This window comes from Nelumbo nucifera, chromosome 3 (genome assembly GCF_055504915.1).
Source record: "Nelumbo nucifera cultivar China Antique chromosome 3, China Antique-T2T, whole genome shotgun sequence".
NCBI classification, from domain to species: Eukaryota; Viridiplantae; Streptophyta; class Magnoliopsida; order Proteales; family Nelumbonaceae; genus Nelumbo; species Nelumbo nucifera.
In genome coordinates, this window is record NC_142651.1 from 26,219,595 (window position 1) to 26,235,300 (window position 15,706).

The 15,706-nt window shown below is 33.3% G+C and overlaps 1 protein-coding gene and 1 pseudogene across 3 annotated transcripts; both read right to left on the minus strand.

Moving 5' to 3' along the window:
* Positions 1-205: 205 nt before the first annotated feature.
* On the minus strand, positions 206-7,917 carry LOC104597509 (beta-glucosidase 44-like). 2 transcript variants are annotated; one of them, XM_010259212.2, is made up of 12 exons: positions 5,157-7,917; positions 4,693-4,953; positions 4,517-4,575; positions 3,072-3,147; positions 2,913-2,984; positions 2,462-2,549; positions 2,047-2,299; positions 1,836-1,951; positions 1,507-1,724; positions 1,378-1,409; positions 1,062-1,164; positions 206-707 (listed from the first exon to the last, which is right to left on the minus strand). In XM_010259212.2, the coding sequence occupies exons 1-12, from the start codon at positions 5,203-5,205 to the stop codon at positions 430-432; spliced, it is 1,605 nt and encodes a 534-aa protein (XP_010257514.1). In that variant the 5' UTR covers positions 5,206-7,917; the 3' UTR covers positions 206-429. The 2 variants fall into 2 exon arrangements, with proteins under 2 accessions (XP_010257514.1, XP_088756993.1); XM_088900867.1 differs by lacking the exon at positions 5,157-7,917 and adding an exon at positions 5,050-5,066.
* Positions 7,918-9,183: 1,266 nt separating this feature from the next.
* Positions 9,184-14,247, minus strand: LOC104594472 (beta-glucosidase 44-like; annotated as a pseudogene). The gene is made up of 10 exons (XR_016083824.1): positions 13,860-14,247; positions 13,416-13,474; positions 11,946-12,021; positions 11,782-11,853; positions 11,378-11,465; positions 10,205-10,457; positions 10,025-10,140; positions 9,712-9,913; positions 9,587-9,618; positions 9,184-9,276 (listed from the first exon to the last, which is right to left on the minus strand). The product of XR_016083824.1 is annotated as a beta-glucosidase 44-like (transcript).
* Between the last annotated feature and the right edge of the window lie 1,459 nt (positions 14,248-15,706).

Here is a 15,706-nt window from a genome sequence, read left to right on the forward strand (position 1 = left end):
GAACTGCTAGATGATATCCCTTCGAGTTATTAGTAGATTTTTCCAAGAAAAGTACTGGGTTTCTGGATAATTTTTTGTACTCTTTTATTTTTTCCTTTAGTGTAATTGGAGTGGTTTTGATTTCTTAGGCTTGTTGAAGGAAAGCAATTGTAAAGAAATAAAAGGTCTACTGATGTATGAATAATGCCATACGAGAAAAAAAGTATAACAGGAAGAGAACAAGATTTAGTTCTTTTGTTAAAAATCAACAAAAATCTTGACAGGAGGACTAATAGTTGATAAATAAAATTAAACCATAAAAAAGAAAAATAAAGAACAAATACATGTACTAATTCTATAATATGGACCATCATACCCCAAAAGCATTATTATACAGCAAGATAGGTGAGAGAAGGATAAAGAGGGAGAGGTTGGTCAGTACTGCATGCTTTAGTGCTTCTTTCTGTGAAGTAGTTCTCTGAACCAGTAGGCAGACATCTTTGGGTATCTCTTAAGAGTTTTGAAGTCGATATAGACTATGCCAAACCTTGTTGTGTACCCTAATCTCCATTCAAAAGTGTCTATGAGTGACCATGCAAAGTAGCCAACCACATTGACCCCATCATCTATTGCCTTCTTGAGTTGAGTCAAATAGCCTCTATAGAAATTGATTCTCCTAGTGTCATGCAAACCCTTGGGTAGTGTCACATTACCAGGTTCATCCATGCCTGCCATCCAATGTGCTTGAAATAAAATTCAGGGCAAGTCTTAAAGTCTCAAAATATTGGTCCATCAGATAATTATTTTAAGAAGAAAGCATATTCATTGGCACCAATGGACAGAATTAGAATGTCTTCTAAGATCCTAATTGTACTTTGTTCCAAAAATAATCCATATTTGCTAAACAATTTAGAAGAAACTATGGGTCACAGTTGGACCTCAAGTGATATTATGTTTTATAAATTGTCCTTTATTTGGTATCAGAAACTATTGAGTTATAGGGATCAAATGAGCAGATTAATTTATTTCTAATTGGAAAGCTATAATACAAAAATTTAAAATTCAAGGCTTGTACACCATACCGTTTTCTGTTATTATCACAGTTGGATTCCCATAATACTCCTTAATGTAGGTCAAAACCTTGTATAAACTCCATGGAACATCATAAAGCCAAGCAGAATTTGCCTGAAAATATTCAAATTATCAAGTTACCAAAGATGTTTCATTTAAGTAAGCCATAGCTCTATTAATTAGAATTGAAGATCCTAAACCAATGTAAATTGGGTAACAAACCATAAGCCAACGATTAATATGCCCAATTAGATTAGAATTACAATTTATAAAATTAATAGATATAGAGACCAACATAAAAAGATAAGGTACAGTTATTTTAATTACTCTTGGTCCAATTGGCACCCCACTTTTGGCAACTGCAAAGTTTACAAACAACCATGGATCAGTAACAGAAGTAATTCTCATAGGATATAAGTTTTAACAAGAGAGGGTTGTGAGGGAAGAAGATAATACAAGCAAAGCCAACATTCAAGTCCTTCTCATAGCCTGGGGCATGTTTCTTAGTTTGATGTAGAGCATATGCATAGTGTGCAGTGTATTGGTTGATACCCAAAAAATCTATTGAACCCTTCACCATTTTAATATTTTCTTTTGTGAATTTGGGAAGCCTCTTTCCAACAGTGTTCTGCATTGTCTTTGGATACTCACCATATACTATGGGATGGAGAAACCTGCAAAACCAATAATAACAAACAGCCCATGAAAATTTCACAAACAGTACTATTCAACGGATGATCATTAAGTTAAGGCTATTTTATTTCAATGGAGTTATATGCTGTTACCATCCAAGATAGAAGTCTATTGCTCTTTGGGCTGCATATTGGTCAGCTTTTCTTCTAGTAAGTGGTTCATACCAAATAAAATCCAAGACAATACCAATCCTTCCTTTTTGGTGTGCCTAGAAATTATGCAATCAGATACAAAAGCTCACCAATCATGGCTTTGAATGATTTCAACTAGAAAAAACAAATTAAAACATGTTTGAGTTTTGACCTGATACTTTTCACGGTATATCTGAACTGCAACTGCATGGCACAAAATCATATTATGGGCCGCAATGTAAGGTTCTGTTGCAGAATTACCAGCTGTACAGTTTCCATATGCTTTGGAACACCTTCCGGGAGCACTACCCCCATTACCATAACCAGAAGTGGAGACCACTGCTGGTTCATTCAGTGTCATCCAATTCTTCACCCTGTCACCAAATGTCTTAAAACAAAATTCCGCGAAATTGGTGTAGTCCTTCCTGTATTGTTTTGCATTAGTTGCTGAGATTTCTTATCAACTAAAAATTTCAAGACCAAGTATAAAGGATTTGGTTCAAGTATTTCAATAAACAGTTAAGCTGCTTTAAATAAACTAAAAGATTATGTTTAAGTTCTAGTGACTAATATAACAATATACTTACACAACTTTTCGGCTTAATAATCCTTTGTACTTCTGCTCAAGAGCTAAGGGAAGATCATAGTGATATATAGTTGCAAATGGGGTGATACCTACAGGTCAAACAAATGCTTAGATTTCTGTTTTTTTTTTTCCCTTGCTCAATTGATCAGAGATTTAATATCAAAGCTAGAAATGGTGGAATGCCATCAGTTAGCATCGCTTATGGGTCTAATATTTAAAACCAATTCAGCCGGTACAAATGCAAAATGTTATTATACTAATACTAAGGAGGATCAGAATCGATATTTCAAGTACTAGATTGAACCAAGAAATTAAATGGTTGAACAATGAAACTGGATCATCTGAATTCAGAACTGAAGAACTGGTCAGAAGAAAAATGACTCAATATAGTTTCGGGGTTCTAAATTAGTAATCAAAATATTGTCCGTCTCCTGAATTTCTTGGAGATTTACCTTTGGCGAGCATATAATCAATCAACCTGTTGTAATAAGCAACTCCCTTCCAATTTACCTTCCCCGCTCCATCTGCATGAAAAGTTGAAAACAGCCAAATGAATATTATAAAACATCACACAGTCAGTAATTAAGAGAGAGAGATACTGTCTTTATTACCTGGAAAAATCCTGGACCATGAAATGGAGAAGCGATATGCATCAAAGTTCAAGTTTGCCATGATATCCACGTCCTCCTGTACATATTGTTTGTTTCATCATTTTTCTTTTCTTTTTGCTTAAATTGCTGAAACATACCTTAAAGTTTTTTGACCATTACTAAAACCTCTTAAAATAATTGCAAATAGACCCCTTATTTTCTAACAAAAGACAAAAAAATTGTCTAAAATACCCATACAATTACTGTTCAGACCAATGTTTTAAAATCTGACACGAAGGCTGAAGCGTTTTTGCCTCTGGGTTGTGGGTCACTGGTTCGACTGAGTCAAATGATTCAGACCGTGCCACGTCATTGCATGTGTATGTATATATGTGTATCAATATATATTTTAGTAATAAATAATGTATAAATATGTTTTAGATATGTTATATGTATTATTTTATATTTAATTTATATTTTTTAATTCGGTTTTTAATTTATTTTATTTATAAAAAAATTAAAAATTATAATTTGAGGCCAAACACGATTGTTAAGGGGAGATCCGGTCCAATTCAAAGATCTGACTGGATCTCATAAACATGGATTTGAATTCAAATCCAATAAGACCGTCAAATGTTCAAATTCGATCTAATTTAAAAAAAATAATAATAAATTATTAAAAGAAAAAAAATCTAATAATTTAAATAAAGAAACACAAAAAATACAAATATCTTTTCAACTATTTTGGTCATATATACATGTTTTTGTAAAAAATAAATAATATATTAAATTTACAAAAATATAATATAAATAATATATATTTATATAAATAAATAAATAATATATATCAGATTGAATCCTTTCAAATCGGATAGGGGTGATCCGATTCGATTACCCAATCCAATCCGAAAATCTGACAGAGTTATTAGAATCCGACAAAAAATAGGATCGGATTCTTATCGGCCATTTGCACCCCTAACTAGGTAGGGTAGGAATTTCCTTCCTAATGGTGAAACAGATTCTGATAAAATCTCTGAATATCCGAACACCCAATAATAAGAACCGAAACCAAATCGGATTTGGATTTAAGTTTTGATAACCGGAGAAGATTCGGATGTTAACTGGTCCGACCCGATTATATCAATACTTGTTGAGGCTCCCAGCTTTAGCCGAGGCCTTGAATTGAGTGCCAAGTTACCAAAAGATTCGAATGCGCCTGCGAGTTCAGAAATCAGAACTCGGTCAGTCGGACCCTTTTTCACTACATGGAGCGGTTCAGCTATGCTTTTCTGGTGAAAGCAACTCCAGCTACTCCACCGTGCAATTCATCAACACCATCCCCTGTCCTCAGTACATCCCTACGAGTCGTAATCTTGAAATGAAGCTTTTTTTTTTTTTGAGAAATCCAGCATTTGATCTGATCAAATGGATAAGAACGACCGAAATGATGACAGATTGAATCTTACTTTGTAGCGGTGATATTGATCCGCTGCCACCTCCGCTGTAGCATTGCTTGCAACAATTCCTGTTTCATCACTTGTTAAGAAAGGAATAAGGAGATGAAATGGAATGGAAAATGGGAAGAAACAGAAGGGCAAAAATGGTAATCTAGGTTCAATATTTGAGATAAGTAGTTTTTTACCGGGAATCCTGAGGAAGGCGTCCCAAATGCTAGGTCCTCTACCATCCTTGCTGGCCATTCCCTCCACTTGGTACGCAGACGTGGCGGCTCCGAAGACGAATCCCTTCGGAAAGCTCTCTCTGCTCAGCCCTCCGGTATCGAACCGGACGGTTTCCGGCCGTGCATCCAGACCTGTCTCCGATACACTTACGACGCAGACGATAAGAAGGAGAAGATTCAAGAAACACAGAAGTGGCGGAGCTCTCATCTTTGATTTTGAGCCTGTGACGAAGGGAAGGTTGTTTGGTGTTGATCGAAGAAGAGTAGTAAAAGATGGAAGAATTTATAGAAGACGAGAGAGAGAAGCATAATAGTAACCCAAAAGCGACGCAGTGGAGTGGTGAAACCTGACCCATGCTATTTTTTCCTTTAGATGGCGAAAGTACCCTCCTTCTATCTGTATTAAAATGACAGAAATGGCCTACCTGCTTCCCGTTTGTTTGGTTGGCTAAATTCAAGCCCATCCATGTTCATTTGCTCAAAAATCAGCTACTTCCCCACTTGGGACTGGGAGTAGCGCACTGAGGGCTAAAACCGTAAATCACAATAATACATCAACGCCATTTCAACTAGAATAGCTTGTTTCGTGGGCCGTGGGCCGTGGGCTAGAGAGGGGTCAGCCACGTTGAGTAAGGTGGTTTGTTAGGGAATGGATTTAAGGCTGGGTTGCGTTTCTTGTTTGGGAATGGATAAGAAGAAGGTTTATGACTGTATGTTGTGTTGCATTCGAGGCGTTATGGTTCTGTTTTTAAAAGATTGTGCCATAATGAACATGTGAAGATGTCATAAAAAAGTTCTGAATTTTTCAGAGGTTGAGTGAATGATCATGGGATGACTCCATCACCGGTCTAATCGATCACTCATCAGCTGAGGGGTCAAACGGGTTGAAATACAAGCTTTGGTATTTTGGGAATTGGATTAGAACCAAGGGGTATTTAAACGCAACATGTATTTATAAAGAACTTAAAATAAAACAAAGGGGTATTTAAATCTTAACGATAAAAAATCTCGTTAGTTATTAGTAAAAATTTTAATAATCAATTTTAACATTTGTCCACAATCCAATAAAAATGTTAACATTGGATAGGATGCGGATAAACGGTATATAATTGGATAGGATACGGATAAACGGTATAATCCAATTCGAGAAGACATCTTTTATATTGATTCGAATCCAATAAAAATATGTCAGATTCTAAAGTGATTCAAATCTGAGTTTGAATATCTTATAACATATAATTATATAAATAATATATATATATATATATAATATTTTATAACTAAGGAATTTTATCCGGTTGTGACGGATTAGGTCAAGGTATATTCGAATTCGATTTGTTAATTAAATGTATTCATTTTTCAATACAACTTCAATCCAATTTGTTAGGATCAAAGGAGGTATTCAAGTTTGGCTTTTATTTGTCAAATTTGAATTTGAATCGAATCTTATTCAACTTATTTGCCTAAGAATAAACGACATATTATTTTGACAAGTAATTATAGGATACGTAGTGGTGGACATATGGTCCTTATAAAATAATAAGTTGACCACTAAGGTTCAAATCATTAAAAGGCAGAGGGGAGAATCTAATATTTTTGGAATTTTCTCAAGACTTATCCCTCTATATTTAAATTTATTGATAAAATAAGAGGGCAAATAGGGTAATCAGTTATTGATATTAAATGAGTTGAAAAAGGTAATATTAAGATATCCAATTCATTGAATTCTCTCTCATTAAATCAAACATGTCATTAAATTCTATTAATTAAATCCATACATAATAAATTAATAATTTTAATAACATAAAAACTTATACTTTTAAAATATACCTAAAAAGTAGTGTTTTCATCTAGGTGGTGGTAAGAAATTAAACCATTTTGAGTCAAATAGGTCAATCCATGTTTCCACAATTAAATAATAAAATTCAAAAATAAATAAAATACAAAAAATTTAAAAATTAAAAAAAATGGGGACACTTTTAACATAATATATTCAACATATTAAACAATAATAAGTATGATAAATAAGAAAGATTTTAATTGATGATGGAAATGGAATATAAAATTTAAAATCAATTGGAAATAAAACTATTTTTTATATTATTAAATCTCATATTTAAGGTATTTTCTCTCATTAAATCATATACTTAAGATCTCATCATTAAATTCTACTAATTAAATTCATAATATTAATTTTAATAGCATAAAATAAATATTTTTAAAAGTAAATTGAAAACAAAACCACTTTCTTCCCTCTTGGTGATAGATAAGCAATTTAACCATTTGGGTCAATGGGTTAACTAATAATGCCATAATTAAATAATACATTAAAAATAAATAAAATATCAACATTCAAAAAAGAAAAAAGAATTGGGTATACCTCTAATATTATATATTCATTATACTAAACAAAAATAATTATCATATGTAAGAAGTAATTTTATTAATGATGAAAATGAAATGTCAAATCTAAAATCAACCCAGAAATGAAATGATGTCATAACCAAATAAGAAAATATTTATAAATAAAAAAATACAAAGAATCACAAAAATAAAGAAAAAATTAGAAAAAAAATTGGGACACTTTTGTTGTTATATATTTATAAAAATAAAAATATTGGGTACATTTCTAATATTATACATTCAATATATTGAAAAAAATAAGTATTATACATAAGAAATAATTTTATCAATGATGAAAGTGTAATGAAAAATTTAGTGTTGACCAAGAAATCAAACTATTTTTCTTTTTAGGTGGTAGGTTAGTGGTTTGGGTCAAATGGATTGATAAATGATATGATAGTTAGATAATGAATCTTTAAAAATAAAAACAAAGTGTAAGTAATCAAAAGAATAGATAAAAAATTATATTTTAATTATGTCAAAAGAATAGATAAAAAGTGTGATAAGTAAAAAATATTTATATAATGTAAATGAAATATATATTTACAATGGATTCGAAAGCAAAGCTATTTTCTTATCTAGATGGTGGGTCAATGATTAAACTTTTCAAAGATACTCATGATTTCATAGTTGAATAAAAAAATGTTTAAAAAAAATATAGAACACAAAGAATGATAAAGTACAGAATTTTGTTGAAAATTTTTGGGAACATTTATAATGTTTTATATTAATCATATTAAATAAAAATATTTGTTAAAATAAAGAATTCATGTTGCCACAATTAAATAATAAAATTCAAAAATAGATAAAATAAAAAGAATATAGAAAATAAAGAAAAAAATTGGGAACATTTTTAACATCATATATTTGACATATTAAACAATTATAAGTATTATAAATAAGAAATGTTTTTACCAATATTGGAAATGGAATGTAAAATTTAAAACCATTTTTCTATACATCCTCTTATTAAATATTATATTTAAGATATATTTTTTATCATTAAATTTTACTAATTAAATCCACAAAATTAATTTTAATAGTGGTGGTAAGCAATTCAACCATTTGGGGTCAAATGGGTTAATAAATAATAAATAAAATATATAATACAAAGAAAATAATAAGAATTGGACATATCTCTAATATTGTATATTCATTATACTAAGAAAAAGTAAGTATAAAATGTAAGTAATATTTTTATTAATGATGAAAATGGAATGCCAAATTTACTATCAACCTAGAGATGAAATGATGTCATAGTCGAATAATAAAATTTTTAAAAATAGAAAATACAAAGAATCACAAAAAATAGAGAAAATTTGGGCACATATCTAATGTTATATTTTTATAAAAAATAAAATAGTGGGTGCATCTCTAATATTATGTATTCAGTATATTGAACAAAAATAAGTAGTTTTTGATAAAATAACAAAAATAAGTATTAAACATAAGAGATAATTTTATGAATGATGGAAATGTAATACAAAATTTAATGTAATCCTAGAAATCAATCCTTTTCTTTTTTGGGTGGTGGATTAGTGGTTTGGGTCAAAATGTTCAACCAATGATATGATAGTTAAATAATAAATCTTTAAAAAGATAAAAAAAAGTACAAGTAATCAAAATAATATATATAAGATTATATATTAATTATATCAAACACAAATTAAGTGTGATAAGTAAAAAATATTTATATAATGTAAATGAAATATATAATTTAAAACTGATCTGAAAGCAAAGTTATTTTCTTATCTTGATGGTGGGTCAAGGACTCAACTTTCTAATGTTATATATTTGTCATATAAAATAAAATAATTGTTAAAATAAAAATTATTTTTATTTATAACAAATGGAATACAAAATTTAATAATAATAATAATAATAATTGTAATTTAAAATTTCCACATGCAATGCACGCACACATTACTACAAGCATCTAAATTTATTTTTAGTCATATTGTTACTTTTGTTAATTTTCAATTTCTACCTGTAAAATTCAAATAATTAATATGAAGAAAAATATCTCAGATGCAAGGCAATGCTTAATTACTAGATCACAGTCAGATTCCCATAATGCTCCTTTATATAGATGAGAGCCCTGTACAAACCCCATGGCACATCATAAAGCCAAAAAGAATTTGCCTGCAAGATGCACAGATGATCAAATTAATAGAAAATGATGCGTTTATTAAACCAAAACAAAAAGAAACATCAAGCTATAACCTAATTAAATTAAAGATAAATTAAGATGTTAACACCACAAACTAAATTAAAAGATGATGGTAATTATATAGGATATTCAGAAGATCATGTGGGCTGCCTTGGAAGATCCAAAACATCAATATATCCAACTAAATTATTAGAACTACAGGATCCTCATTCAAACTTTCAATTCAGTCTGTAAAATTAATAGAGCAACACAAAAGAGAAATTGTAGTTATATTTTAATTACCCTTGGACCAATTGCCAGCCCCCTTTTGAAAACTGCAAGGTTTACACAGAATCATGGATCAGTGAGAGAAGTAATTGTCTCATAGAACAAAAGGGGGGATATAGTAAGGAAAGAAGAGAAAATACAAGAAATTCCAGCATTCCAGGCATTCTGATAGCGTGGGGTTTGCTTGTTAGTTTGACGCTGGTCATACACGTAGCCTGTACTGTAGTGGTTGAAGCCCAGAAAATCAATTGAACCCTTCACCATTTTAACCTCTTCTTTTGTGAATTTGGGAAGTCTCTTCCCAACGATATCCTGCATTGTTATACAATGGGATGAAGAAACCTGCAGTAAAGCCAAAAGAATATCAAACAGTACGTGGCATGCCATAACAAAGTTCCGTTCCGGCCGAAACATTATTAAATGATCACCATTTGAGTTATTCAATTCTGTTACCATCCAATGTGGAAGTCCTTTGCTCTTTGAGCTGCATATTGATCAGCTTTTGCTCTGGTAAGTGGTTCATACCAAACTAAATCCAACACAATTCCAATCCTCCCTTTTTGGTGTGCCTACATATAATTATTTCAATCAGATCTACATTATAAATAACAAATGTGGTTCTAATCACCTCACCTGATACTTCTCACGGTATCTCTCAACTGCAGCTGCATGAGACAATAACAGATTATGGGCTACAATGTAAGGTTCTGTTCCAGAATTCCCAGCTGTACAGTTTTCATAAGCTTTGGAACACCTTCCAGGAGCCATGACCCCACTATCATACCCAAGAGCAGCAGTCACCTTTGGCTCGTTAATTGTCATCCAATTCTTTACTCTGTCACCAAATGTCTTGAAACAAAATTCCGCATAATTGGCAAAGTCATTCCTGTATGTATGTATTACTTGTGTTAGTTTTTTAATTAACTAAAGCTTTCATTTCAATTCTGATTTTATATTCAATTTGGTACAAGTATTAATTTCAATACACGATAAGCTTAACATCATAATAGTTGTATCCAACTAAGGACCTGTTTGGTTGGTGGTCGGCATCACGATCCCATGGAATAGGAATCAATATATATCACCTATTCCCCCATCTGTTTGCTTCGTTCATATGGGATTTGGAATCCCATTGGATAAGATATGCACAACTCCCAAACAGGGTTGTCATTGGATAAAGAGAAATAGGATTTTTTAAGTCACTTGTCCTTGTTTTTTCGGCCAGCTGGAATGGGATTCTCATTCCCAAGGGAGGAGGCTGAAATGGCCGTTCCCTTAAACAAGGGAATGCCATTCCGCAAAGAAGGGAAATTGGAATCCCATTCTACCCCAACCAAACAACTATTCCAATTTTGATTCCAAATCCTTACTCTTGGTTTTCGAACCATCTTTAACCCAGACAATCAGATTTTTCAGCCAGAAACCGGTCAGGATATCAGTTTTTTGTTTGATCACCAAACCATTCTTTTGCCAAAAAATATTGATTTGGTCAATAACCCTCAACCCAAGTGGTTGAACCATTGACCTGTTCTACCTAGACAACAGTTTTTTTGGCTGGTTTTTTAATTTTTTTTTATTTATTTTTAAATTGCCAACGGGCTGATCCATTCAGACCACGGTCGAACCACTGACCCAGAAACTGGTTGCCAAAGTGGTTCTCGTTCGTTCCAGGTCAGCTTTTAAAACATTGCCCCTACCCCCACTAACCATAAATTATGCTTAAATTCCAGACTATTGTACAGAATATAGATAAAAAAAGACACAAGATCAGAACTGCATTGATTAAAAAATATATATAGTACTTACACAACTTCACGGCTTAATAATCCATTGTAGTTCTGCTGAAGTGCCAAGGGAAGATCAAAGTGATAGAGATTTGCATATGGGGTGAGACCTACAGGTCAAGTAAATGTGTTATAAATTTATTCAGTTAATCAGCTTATGTCTACATGCATGATAATTGATAAGTAAGGATTTATTCAGATTTCAGAGGTGTAGCATCGAAATTGAAAATGGTGGAATACCATCATCAGCTGGCCATTTTACCATTATATTATACCAGAGCCATTTTGCAAGAACCAGATTGAACCAGGCAATTAAATGGTTAAACCATCAATAGTAGTGATACTGATTCCAGAACACAAGTCTGGATCTGGTTTGAGCAACTGGATCATCTGGACTGATGGTCAATATATAGTGCCTTCATTTACCTTTGGCAAGCAAGTAGTCAATCAACCTATTGTAATAAGCAACTCCTTTCCAATTTACTTTGCCTGCTCCATCTACATGACAACACACAAATGAATATAGGAAACCCACATCACAATTAAGAAAGGATTCAAACAAGCAAGTTCAATTAAGAAATTATGATTACCTGGGAAAATCCTGGACCAAGAGATGGAGAATCGATACGCAACAAAGTTCAAGTTTGAGATGATATTCACATCCTCCTACAACCAAAAATTTTCAATTTTATGTAATTTTGGCTCCTAATTTAATCAATAAAAGTAAGGGAGTTGTGACAATATAAAACTCTTCTTATATTTTCAACATTGTTTGTCAAGGCAAATCCAACTAATCCGACGCAACCCGGTTCAACATCAGAATCTTGGGTTGGGCTCCGGTTGGATCATCTCAATTCTCAAATCTCAAGCTTAAGCCTTTAAGGTTGATCTGGCTGGGCTTGGTTTGGCCCCGGACTCCATCGGCTCAAACCAAGTTGCATCTCTAATGTAAGAGGCTTGACAGGATATTGGGCCTAATCAGTAATCAGTAATATGTGCTTGCTCAAACACCTACGCCGGCCCTTGGTCCATCAATCTAAAGCCCATTTCGGTCCCTGGAAGCCTGGAAGCAAAATCTCTCCAATAAGTTTAACAGGCCCATGTCTAATACTGTTTATGGAATATGGAGGGCCGGGCAGCTTTTGATAATGGGCTTCTTTCCAAGTTGAGAAACCTACCTTTCAATCTGTATCAAGGTTTTTAAAACCGAATCAGACAACGAACTGGTCAGGGTACGGTTCTTGGATTGAATGGTCCGACCATTCAAACCGAACGAATGGCCCATTCTGACAAAAAATAAAAATAAAAAATTAAAGAATAAAAACTGGCTAAATCATTAAACGGTTTGCTGACCAAATCAACAGTTTTGGGGGAAATAATGGTTCTGGAGTAAAACAGAACCAGTCACCTAACCAATTCCCAATTTTTCCGGTCCGATCATCTGGTCCGGTCTAGTTTTGAAAACCATGATCTATACTGCCCTATCAGTCATTTACATATATGTACATGTATATTATATATCTGTACTATATAAAAGTAGATATTTGCCTTAATTTTGATACAAATAATTAAATCCAAGTACCAATAAATATATTATTCATGGTTAATACTTACTAGCAGCATGTGCTCTAGTAGTAGTTTTGAAACAAAGATTTTGAAAAATCCAATCAAGCATGGATTACTTGGACAACCAATTCATTAAAGATACTGGAAGTAACACAGACATCATTTTAACACCATCTGTGCACTCCACCGCTTCACAAATCACAATATGTTGCAGCCGCACATCAGGAACATCTCCCATTCTACTATATTTTCATTGATGACGAAATCTCCCAAATACATAGCTTTCAAGTGCTGTGAGTTGGGGCGTAAAGACCATTCTGTGAGAATGAAATCTGGATTCATATCTAACTTTAGTAGGCATCTGTTGCTTTTTTTTTTTTTGACAACTGAAAATGGTCCTTCCATGCAAGTCATAAAAATATTTGCATATTACGTGTTCTTAATTAATGAAAATTTTGAAAAATCCACAACGAAGATTGATTGATCTTTCTTACCTTATAATGGTGATACTGATCCACGGAAACCTCTCCGTTGGAGTTGTGCACAATAACTCCTGTTTAATCCATTCAAATAAGAAAATGTTAAGGATCAGAAAGGTTAATTCATGGTTTTTAAAAACGAACCGGTGACCGAACCGGTCAGGGGTCCGATTACTGGTTCAAATGGTCCAATTATTTGATTCGAATGGTTGGTCCGTTCTAACAAAAAAATTTAAAAATTGCAAAGTGGTCAAAACCGTTAGAACGGTTAACTGGCCGGTTCAGCGGTTTGCTGATCAAAATCAATGACTTTGAGAAAAAAAAACGGTTTTGGAAAAAAACGGAACCCATCAAGTAACCGATTCCCGGTTTTCCGGTCCGGTTTTGAAAACAGTGGGTTAATTTGGGTTTTGCTTATGACTTAAAAAGTTCATTAATTGAATTGAAATAAAGTTTTACCGGGAATCTTGACGAAGGCGTCTCAAATGCTGGGCCCTTTACCATCCTTGTCAGCCATTCCCTCGACTTGGTACGCAGACGTATAGGCTCCGAACACGAATCCCTTCGGAAAGCTCTCTCTGCTCAGTCCTCCGGTATCAAACCGGATGGTTTCCGGCAATGCATCTGCACCTGTCTCCGATGCACTTACAACATAAAAGATAATAAGGAGAAGATTAATCAAGAAACACAGAAATGACGGAGCTCTCGTCGTTGAGCCTGTGCCCTGTGATAAAAAAAAAAAAATAGTGGGAGGAGGGGAGAGGGGAAGTAGAGGAAGGTTGTCTGGTGGGTCGTCAGTGTAGAACTGTAAGATATAATCCACACAGAGTAAAGAGAGTGAGTCATTTTATAGAGAGAGATGACTGAAGTCGAAGAGCGTTTCTCACACCTACTTCACAGCAAAATTCACATAGGCTCTTCACAGAGCGCGTCCCACTGGTGCCCCGCATGCACATCCAACCATGTATTGGGAATATCTTACCATGACAAATACGGGATATATTTCTAATGCACCGTTGGATGTACATCTAATCTAGGGCACGCTTTGTGGGCAATTCATCCAAACTCCTCACAGCACAGCACATCCTATCACTATGTATTAAAACATGCTTTGAGGTTCGGGTGAGGAGTTGACAATGAATGGTGAACCAATGAAAATAATAACGAGGAAAACGACGATAGACTGACAAAGTTACATTAGATAAATGACAATTGTTCAGGGCCCAAATGTTTTCATTTTGAAATCACCACATTACATCGGGATGAGTTATCTCCATTCAATGGCCAAAGCATTGGATATGCGAAGATTCGGCATGGTGTAACAGCCCACCAACCCAATGTGAAACACAAATTCACAGAGGGCGCCTCACAAATTCCCCACAGCATATCCCATCAGTGTATTGGGAACATTTTCCATAATCTCAATAATGTACGCTGAGATGTGTATGTAGGGCGTTTGTGAGGCATCATCTGTGGGGCGTTGATGTGATCTCATGAAACACATGTTGCAAACAAAAGCCGAGCTATGCCACGGCTGAATCCACCAGACATGTTCATTCTTTCTTTCCTATCCTATTTTTTTTTAGAGAATTGTGTGTGGTGCATTTTCATCCTCAACAGATTTTTATATTCTAGATATTTTGAGTTGAGTGGTTCTATCCATTGTTTTCAAAATTGGATCGGACCAGAAAAACCGGGAACCGGTCACCTGATCGGTTCCATTTTTTTCCAAAACCGTTGATTTTGGTCAGCAAACCGCTGAACCTGCCAATTAACTGTTCGAACGGTTTTGACCGTTTTTCAATTTTTTAATTTTTTTTTGTCAGAACAGGCCGATTGTTCGGGTCAAACAGTCCGATCGTTCGAACTGATAACCGGACCCCTGACCAATTCGATCACCGATTCGTTTTTAAAAACCATGGTTCTACCAAACAAAGTAGTAAATGTTTGCTATTACTAGCAGATTTTTTTTTTTTGTCATTTTATTGTTGTCTAGTGGATCGGTGTAGAACAAGGTTGGAACATAAAAGTATTAGAAATGAAAAGTGGGTAATAAAGACAATTTTAAAAGATGTATTGGGATGTATTTTGCATATCCATAAAAAAATAAGATATATATGAATATGTTTGGAAAATTGAATGAATCCTAAAAAACATATTGATAACAATAAATATAAGTTTCATATCACTATAAATAAGTTATTTAAATATACAAAAAACATACTTCAATTATTTATATGGTGTAAGATATCAGGATATAATTGATAACTATTGAAAAATAATAAAAGACTAAGATGTTTGTATAT

Coding starts and splice junctions, on each gene's coding strand:
- LOC104597509 (XM_010259212.2), bottom strand. CDS start 5,205: ATGAACATGGATGGGCTTGAATTTAGCCAACCAAACAAACGGGAAGCA. Junction 3,148..4,516: donor ATCAATATCACCGCTACAAA/GTAAGATTCAAT, acceptor CAATATGTACAG/GAGGACGTGGATATCATGGC. Junction 2,985..3,071: donor ATGGTCCAGGATTTTTCCAG/GTAATAAAGACA, acceptor CTTTTCATGCAG/ATGGAGCGGGGAAGGTAAAT.